The 9,968-nt window shown below is 39.2% G+C and overlaps 1 protein-coding gene across 7 annotated transcripts in view; it reads right to left on the reverse strand.

Moving 5' to 3' along the window:
• The window catches only part of LOC109542344 (ranBP-type and C3HC4-type zinc finger-containing protein 1), a gene marked incomplete in the record, with an annotated part of 82,398 nt that overhangs the window by 51,530 nt on the left and 20,900 nt on the right, over positions 1 to 9,968 (reverse strand). For all 7 annotated transcript variants that reach the window (XM_048663808.1, XM_048663807.1, XM_048663804.1 and 4 more), the window contains 1 exon segment: positions 5,511 to 5,783. Coding sequence is in view for 5 of the 7 variants with exons in the window: in XM_048663804.1 (XP_048519761.1) it covers positions 5,511 to 5,751 (241 nt within the window).

Here is a 9,968-nt window from a genome sequence, read left to right on the forward strand (position 1 = left end):
TAAAAGTGTGTCATAATTTTCTTAGTAATACTGCTTTCTGCTTATAAAGCTTTAGGATGCAATTTTGGACTCAATTTAGATGTCTTTCCGGAAAATCTCGTTGCCGTATCAGATGAGCATGGTGAAAGGTTTCATCAGGATATTATGTATCTTGAAAGACGCTATAATGGAAAATGGTCGGAAGCAATGCTTGCTGATTTTTGTTGGTCGATTCGCCGAGAAAATTCGATGGAAACAATGAAAGAAAAAAACTACAAAATAACTTGAATTATACTACCACACTGAGATAACTATAACTATATAATAATATTCTCGATAGGAAGCAGACGTGCCCAGTACGGGTGTATCGAAATATTTGTTTTTCTCTTTCGTTGATAAACGCACGATACCAAAAGAATTTCAATTATTTAAACCGATTTTGCCGACCTCGTTGAGAATACAAGGTCTGGTCATCAAGTAGGATGAATTCCGGGATTTCTCAGTCCGAATCGGACTTGGTCTCCCAGGATGAGGTATTCACGGTGCAGAAGTCAAAAAAGCGGGGTAGTTAACCAAAATCTACAGCCGAATCATCGAACCCTACAACACCCACTCAGGATATGAAACGACCGGCAGTAGAAGAAACAGCACCACGCGCTACGACATTCACCTCAATAAAACCAACAGCCACAACATCATCTACAACTCTAATTTCAACCAACTCCAACCAATCGAGATACCCAATGTTTAAATTGGAAACCCAAAGCACTGGAACTCCTCAAACACCAGGGAGTAATCAAGTCGTATAAGATGCAGTTGAACGGCTCTAACCCACCAACCTTCACAAATGTCAACCGGAGTGTCAGGAGTCGATCTCGATATCACCGACGAGATGTTCCTAAACCACCTTAAGAAAATCCATCCTCAAATAAGATTCTGCAAGAGAATCATACCAAGGCAAACAGGGAGACCTACTCTAATGATGCGTCTGATTACGGGAGACCACGCGACTTATGAGAGCCTTACGACGGATAGAGGTGTGCACTTTCTGGGCCGTATCTACCGTATAGTAGAAAGCAGACCACATGTACTCATCCCTGCACCCTGCAGTAAATGTTGTGTATATGACCATCGGTCGGAGAACTGTAAGAAGCCCGTTAAGTCCACCAAATGCCAAGGAACCCATCCAACTACTGTCTGCACTTCACCACTTCCGGCTAAATGTGCAACATGCAACTCGGACGATCATGCAGCATGGAGCATGAAGTGCCCCAAACGCCCCATAGAATGAATCTCAAACGTAAAGGTAAAATGCCTCAACAAGAGAACGGCGGAGGTGTCAGGTTTAGTAACGATAGACAACCAAATTTACAAATCAATTACTACACATGACCACATAATAAACAAATACAAACACCAACTGAACAAAACAAGCAACAACAACAGAGAGGAATTAATAAAAAAAACTCCCCAAACAGTTTATTGACGACTTTAGCGTCGACACTTCTGTGGTTTTCTTTGGAAACCACATGTACATACTGATGTTTGACATGCTTTCACCTACCAGAAATTCTCCGACTGAACCCCACGACCAACTTAGACAAACAATCACAAGTATAGAACATTCAATCTAAGACTTACATGCGCCAACATTAATGAACTAAATGGTAAAAAGCACCTTGTCTATAACTATATAGAGAAATAACATTGAATGCTGTATGTTTGTGGAGACAAAAACCAAACCCGGACAAACACCGACATACAGAGACAACACTAGGCAAAGCAAATCCTCTCCACCTCGACAACCCTTTGTACGACTGCATACATGTTACTATACCCTACTTAAATGACTTAGTTCACATATTTCTGACATACATACACCCACACTCCAACCTAGAACAAAACATACTGACCAACCCAAGTCTTTACAAATACGCAATTATTGCGGGCGACTTTAACCTCAACAAGAACAAAACAGAACAACTGAAAAGATTTTTAGACAATTCAGACTTTATAAAACAACACACCCCACCAACTTTTCTGATGCCCGGAAACCCAGACTCCACACCAGACGTTTTACTGTACACAACAAACTTAACAAGCACCATTAATAACATAAGCCTAACTAACGAACTTGGATCGGACCATCTGGCTATAACGTTTAAGACTTAAAACATATGCAACCTACCCTCAGTACACCGAATCGAGAGAAAAAGCTAAGCTTAACTCAGACTGACATAAACAAAGTGAAACAACATATACATAACTACATACAATCGCAAGCACAGATCATCTCAATTGAACAACAACTTTCACTAGCTATAGGAAAATTCACCCCTAAAATAAAAAAATGTTTTCTACCGACACACCCTACCCAAATTCATACTGAGATTTATAAAACATAAGAAAGAACTTTACAGACTATATACTTACACCCAAAATAACGACGTAAAAAAGCTCAACAGGAACATTAAAACTCTGATTGGACAATACCGACAAGACAAATGGTGTTTTAGAAACATGCAAGGAAATAGAAAAGGACAAGGGCAAAACATATTGGCAAAAAATCAAGAAATGAGCACAATACAAGAAAACTAACACTACTGACACAATAATTCCTATATCTAACAATGGGCGAGACGGTACACAAATTAAAAACTACAGACCTATTACATTACTCCCGGTGCTGTGGAAAGTTTTGGAACACATACTAAAACAGAGACTTGGACAACAGAGACAACCGAATTGGTACCTACCAATTCGGTTTCAAACACCATTCGACTATTCATTCATCCGCTTTTCATTTTGACCATTTTTTGGCATGATTTTGACATGGTTTTATAAAAGGAGACTAACGCCAAACGCGACAAAAAACCAACTTCTGCTCACGAACCACAGACTCAACGCTGACTCCTCTACAATAACTGTAAGGTACTAAGTTAAGGCACCTTGGGATCACCACAAACTCAAATTCACTAAACACACTTTCGATGACTAACATACAAAGACAAAGGAATAAGTACAAAAACCGCGACAAAAATATACGAAGCGATCTGCAGACCTCTCTTGGACTATGAACATATACTCATTGCCAACGGAACAGAAAAGACAAAACGATACGTACAAACAACAGAACAAATTGCACTAAGACTAATAACATGAATAAGACACGTGGAAAATTTTGGAAAGACTAGTACACTTACGGATAAAATGGACAAACAACCCCCACAACTGAACCATACTGAATCCCCTTTGCCTAACAAGACAGACAAAACACTCCCGTTTTTGTATCCCAACAGATACTTTACTAGAACTACAAACGCAACTGAACTAACGACTAAGACCTGTTTGTTTTGTAAGACTAGAATTTCTTTTCTTATCACTGATTAGTTTATACGAGTGTTGGGAATAGATATTAATTTTACAATAGCTAGACTAAGGCACAACCGCAACTGAACTAAGACCTGTTTGTTTTGTAAGCCAAGATTTTTTTTTATCACTGATTAGTTTACACGAGTGTTACGAATAGGAATTAATTTTAGAATAAGCTAGGCTAAGACACATATGTACTACACAAGGGTAGAAAGACCGGTCGATAGCCTTTTTCTGTAGGAAATAAAGATTATTTATATATATAGTTTTTTAATTAAATCGACATTATATTTAAAATATATGTGCTATATTTATTTCCATGTTAAATTCCGTGTTTAGAGCACGAAATATAAATTTATCATGCATGAAAGCAATGAGGAGAAAAGCAATTTTTTTTGCAGACCAGTGAGTTATGTGACGGTCCGATACGCGTTCCGCTGAATCAGCCAAATGCTGACAATGCGTTTACTTCAAACAAAAGCACATTTGCGCTGATTACCAGTGACTTCATTTTTATCTTTCAACAAATGCACATGTAGAGTTTCTTTCATCAAAAATAAACGTGTTACTAGAATTTAGTTGTTTTTTAAAAAAAGCTTTGCCATATTGAAATAGTAACTAGTGTTATTATTATATTATGAATGGTTATTTAAATTTCATTTTGTTTCTTTATATCGTTGCTCATATTGTGACCATTTTATTATTTACACAATAAATATAATTTGAACCAAAATACACAATTTCGAAAAATAATTTAGTTTCTTAGTAATTAACTAATAATGCGTACCAAAATTGTTATATGGAAACGTTCTTAGATTTTAACAAAATAACTTAATTACTTTTACATTTTGAGAACGGCAAAAAAAACGATTTTATTTTTTTTGCGAGCAACTAGTGCTCTTAAGAAAAACTAGTAAGAGATAAAAAAGTTGGTAAATAACTTGTAGTAATTAAAAAAAATATGGTAATAAAAGTTTAATTGCACACAGAAAAGTTCTGATCAAAACAAAAATAGGGGTTCCACATTTTTACCGTGTATAAAAGTAAACTGAACCACAAAACACTACCATAAAATGGCACTCAATTAGCTTATAATGTGCCTATACCAAAACTGCAGTTTCTTTGATTAACCGTTTTGAAGAAAAAACAACAAAAACAAATATTTTCCGCCATTTGGAAATCAAATATCTCGACAATGAGAGCTCAAATTGAAAAAAATGTCAGGAAGACTACCCTCTAAAATGACTAAAAGAACACGCTGTTGAAATATTTTAACGTATTTACGGAACACCCTGTAGAATGCATAAGAAAATTATAAAAAATGCCCTATTTTTGCAAAAGTACTTTCAAGCGCAAGTTCAATATGATAAAATATAAAGAGGGATCCATTGAAAAAAATGTATTTTTGTTAATAACTCGGAAAGTATTTATTTGCGTTATTTCATTGTACGAGTGTCATATCGTTAAAATATCGATATTTATTATTATAGCAACGCTGCACGAATTTCAAATTTGGAATGCATACAAGTGCATAATACTTGCCCAATTTCGGTTATAAACGTATTCGATTAAAGCGGTTCGTTGTGAATAACGTTAAAACTAATACAAAAAAAATGTGCTATCAACAAAATCCAAAACAAACCCAATCAAAAAAGCTAATGTTTCTTTTAATTATAAAACTTAAAGGAAGAAAAAACTCAAAGTAGGTAATAAAAACCAGTAAACGATAACAAGTGCTATGAATTTGTTCAGTTACTTTTTTTAAATAATGCTAGTGAACAAGGTTACCTTTATAGCACGAAATACAATTTGTATACAATACAATATGTAATACTTTTAGAAAGAGAGTAATTTTAACTGTCCGGGTCTGTCCGTGTTAGTAATATATCATAACAACTGTTTGTTTATTGTTTGAGAATCACAGTTTGTTGTACTTAGTGACTGTTCTAACACAAAACAGCTATAAATAATTTAATTTTTAACATTGTAAATATGGAAATAGTTTCATATTAATTTTAGATAGAAAATCTATGTAAGCTAATGGCCAACGATAGAAACGCATGTCTACATGCAATTATTAAAATATAAAATGAGCACACCGGCCGTACTAATGAAACTATATTTAAGAATATTTATTGGTCAAGCAGCGATGTTCTTACCTGTCGGGACGTGTTTCTCGTTAACCATCCTACTCTCACAAATTGCTGGCGTCACAAACCAAAAACTTCCATCTGTAGCCACGGTTTCTAAACTAGAACTAGTGATACATCGCGATGCACCACTAAACTCATCTTCATCTGATCTAATTTTAAACCATTTAAAAGCTGCAAATAACCCACTTATTCGTTTTTTAGCTTTTGGATCCGAGCCAGTGCGTTGTTCCTTGACTGTCTCGTTCATGGTTGTACATATGAATAAAACCCGTCATCCGCCTGCAACGTGAAAATTAATAATTATGTATAGGTAGATAAGTTTCGTTTTTGTTAAATGTTTGGTTAAAGAGTATGGCTTCGACTACAGAGACCGGAAAACGAAACCTGATCGGTACATAACTAAATTAAATTCTAGAAGAAACTGATAACATAATAATAAACACACACATAATAATAAATTAATATAAATATATTTGTATCATGTTTTTAAATTACCGTTAAACAATATTGCCTTGGTCGTTTGTGCATTATATTTTATTTTCCTTTGGTATCGGTTTATTTTGGTTTCATATTAATAACTAAACAGAATGTTCTACCGAGTGATTTCTTTAAACTTGAAACTCCAATCTAATACCAATCTAAACTTAATATCTCAGATGAAAAGTTCATTCCGGTCAAAAAATAAACAAAAACAGTATCAAAGTAGGCACTTCGATCTTTTAGACTGGACAAGGCCAACTTGATAATTTCAAATGGTAACCGCACCGTTTTACTGAAGATTCGAGTAGTACGTCAAAAAGTGAGAATGGTTTATCAAACACATATTTTTCGATTCTGACAGGCGGCGCACTATGGGCACAAATAAGAAATTTTGTGTCAAAATATAAAAGCGTCTCCTATAAATTACTTCCGGCTCTAATGGTTTTTTAATCTTGATAAATTCTCGCCCATTCCAAGATCTGTCGTGACAGATCTAAAACAAATGCTGGGTGGCACACAATCCCATTTGACTACTTGTTTACATATGTAAACATTAAGTTTAACTAATGTAGTAATTACACAATTGATTCAAATTGCCACATCCGATTTCCCGCTATTTTGATAAATAGAGGAAATGATTTTAATTCCCTGTCTACTGAGCATCGAAATGCTAGGGTTCAGGCTTTAAAACGGCGGCTTCTGAAAAGCATATGAGGAATGGTCGTGTTTGTTCAAGACATTTCATAATTGGTATGTACTTTATACAAAAAACTTATTTTTACTATGTTTATGTTTGATGTTGAACAAACAAACCAACCTGCTGCATTGGAGGACAAAATTAATCCAGACTGATGACCCAACCAAAATTTAGAATAAACTTCAACTTTTCAACCAGGTCAATCTGCGTCTCCCATTTGAAAATGTTTCTAAAAACAGCTTGAATGGAACGAAAAGTTGGTTGTTATAATATTAAAAGACATGAGATGTTTTTAAGCGAGTCTTGCGATAGCTCTACTGCGAACAAGAGATGCTCGGTAGGAATCCGTACTTTCTGCTCGAATTCCAATCGGAAGAAAAATTGTCGGTTGAAAAATGTATTCGCTTATCGGCCAGTAGACACCCAGCAAACCAAATTTAGGCTTCATATGCGACAGGAATAAATCCGGGGAGCACGCAGGAGTCCGAATCGGACCGTCCCAGGAAGCGCTTTTTCTAAAACCGAAATAAAGAGACAGAAGGCTGATCCCACCTCACCAGCAACACCAATTCCAACATGCAAAAAATCAGCTCCAGACAGGGCTGAAACCTCTGTGGCTCCCACGACTCAATCACCTTTTTCTGCCACGCAACGGCAGCAGCAACAGCATAATAAATCCCAACATTCCCACTACCACAACAACAACGCTACTACTTCGCATACAACTTCTTAGTAGAAATTTCAAGCACGACATCTAGAATTCAGTTGGCCTTCGAATGGAAAAAAGTGAAAGATAACAACAGGGATGTCATCATCAAGATGGGAAAGGGGAGGGCACGTTCTGCCTTTCCCATTAAAACTAACGAGGAACCAAGAGCAACACAAGCGCTTCAGTTGTTGATGGAACGGGATCTCATTTCGTCATATAAAGTGCACTACAATAACACCACTGCCACTCCCCAAGTTACTAACCAACAAATATATCCTCCTATTCGGTGGTGACCACCGGGGTTGATCTGGAAATCTCAGACGAGATATTCCTGCAACAACTCCGAAAACAGTACTTTTCAAGCAGGTTTTGTAAACGGATAATCTCATGCCAAAGAGATAAATTCCGATTCCGACCGCGTTGCCCAAATAGGCATAAAAAATCCCCTGGTACAGAACCATGATGGGCACAGGCAGAAAAATACCAGCCATATTGTTTTATGACATAAGAAAAGTATTGAGAAATCGGCAACGTTGAAAAAATAGTTGACACATGCGCATATAAAAAAGAATCGGAGAACTGTCTAACACCCCCACTTTTTGGCATCAAATATCTCTTATCATAAGCAGTATATAGTAAAAGTATTAATATGGGATGGAATTACATAATTTCGAAGCGACGAGAGACTTGAGTCTTGCGTTAACTTGAGTTAACATCGTGCTCGAAAAGTTCAGTGTTGATGCTAGAAGTTTACTTGAGTGATTCTGCTATACTGTGTTTACTTGTGGCCAAGTTGCATTAATTGTGCTTCTCAGCGCGATTTACAGCTGACAAACAAGGACACACAACATTTGTCTTGACTTTTCGCAGGTTCAGGAGGAATCCATGGAGCCGCTCACAACGGACGAGTTCGTGAGAAGGTTGGAGGCGATGGAGGCCAAACTGAAGGCCACTTTGGAGGCCCTTAAAAAGGCCAATGAACAAGTGGACTTCTGGCGCGATCGCGCACAGGTCGCGGAGACCCTGATGGCAGCCAGCAGACCTGAGGCCACCAGCGAAGCCAGTGATGAGGAAATGCAGGAAGGCACAGCCTCCTCTAGTGACAGCGAGGCGGTTGAGGGATCACCGACTAGGCGGCTCCCCCAACGGCCTCCAAAGGGGACAGTGGGCCGTCAACAGACTCTTCTGACGGAGATGGCTTTAAAAGCCCAAATCGCCGTCGGAAGAGGAAGAGGATCGGTCCCATGTCTTCCAGTGAGGAGGACAAATCAATTAAAAAGTGTGCTTTGTCCACAGGAAGGAAGCCCCAGCCTAGAGACCCACGCAAAGCAGCCCAGGCAGCCCAGCAGACCCGGACCAGCACTCAGCAGCCAGCAAAAGAGATTATGAAGAAGCAGGCCGCCCAGCAGCTTGATGACGAGGTGCAGAAAAAGCAGAACACCCCTGCCGCCCAGCAGACTTCAACAAGGAGGACAAAAATCCCTCCAATTGTCCTCCTAGAAAAGAGCAAATATGACGAAATCACCAAAAAGCTTATGGACTCCAAAGTAAATTATGGCTGTGGCATAACCACGAAAGAGGGAGTGAGGACACACCCCCCAACCGAAGATGACTACAGGTCATTCGGGGTGTAGTCGAATGCTGGACCGAGGAAAAAATCCGGGAGGAACTCACTGCTCTCGGATTTCACCCCACCACAATCGTCCGATGGACTGTCCATTCCGGTGGTACTGGTCCTACTGCCGAAAACCGAGAAGACCATATTTGAAGTTCGTGCTCTCGGAAATCTGCGTGTGAGAGTGGAATCTCAGCACGCAAAAACACAGCTGACACAGTGCTACAGATATCAGCTGTTTGGACAAGGGCAGTCCAAATGCACAGCGGCCGCAAAATGTGTAAAGTGCGGCCGTTCGCATGGGTCCCGCGAGTGCCAAATGCTAAAAGAAAAGGCGGCAAAATGTGCAAACTGCGGAGGAGCACATCCAGCCTCCTACTCAGAATGCACTGCAAAGCCTGTGCAGAGGCAAAAACCGAGCCAGCAAGCCCAGCCAACAACAACGCCACAGCCACAGCCAAGAACCAACATGAGCTACAGTTCGGCAGCAAGGCAGAACCTGCCGCCCCAACAAGCTCCCCAACGTCAACAAGGGAGCAAAACCGACCATGAACAGCTGGCCCAAACCATCCAGGCCATGCAAGCACAAATGCAAACGTTCATGGCCACGATGCAATCCCAGATGATCGCATTGATGAGCAGTCATGTCTAGATTGCTCAGGCCTAAATCTCTGTGTGTCGTCTACTGGAACGCCAATGGAGTCAGAGGGAAGAAAGCTGAACTGACTCCCTGGAGAAATACAACGTGGATGTGTGCCTAATCCAGGAAACACTACTGAAGCCTGGAGAAAGGTTCACACTCAAGAACCACAAGATACATAGAGATGATAGGCTCACCAGGGGCGGAGGCTCGCTAGTCGCAGTGAATATCCATAGTGGCCATCCAAATGGAAAAGATGGAGATCAGAGTCGGGTCCGTATACGTCAGTCCAAGCGCTACGTTGTGTCCCGAGGATGTTCGAA

Source organism: Dendroctonus ponderosae, unplaced genomic scaffold, assembly GCF_020466585.1.
Source record: "Dendroctonus ponderosae isolate FM_Combo_2020 unplaced genomic scaffold, Dpon_F_20191213v2 Dpon_F_20191213_2, whole genome shotgun sequence".
Taxonomy (NCBI): domain Eukaryota; kingdom Metazoa; phylum Arthropoda; class Insecta; order Coleoptera; family Curculionidae; genus Dendroctonus; species Dendroctonus ponderosae.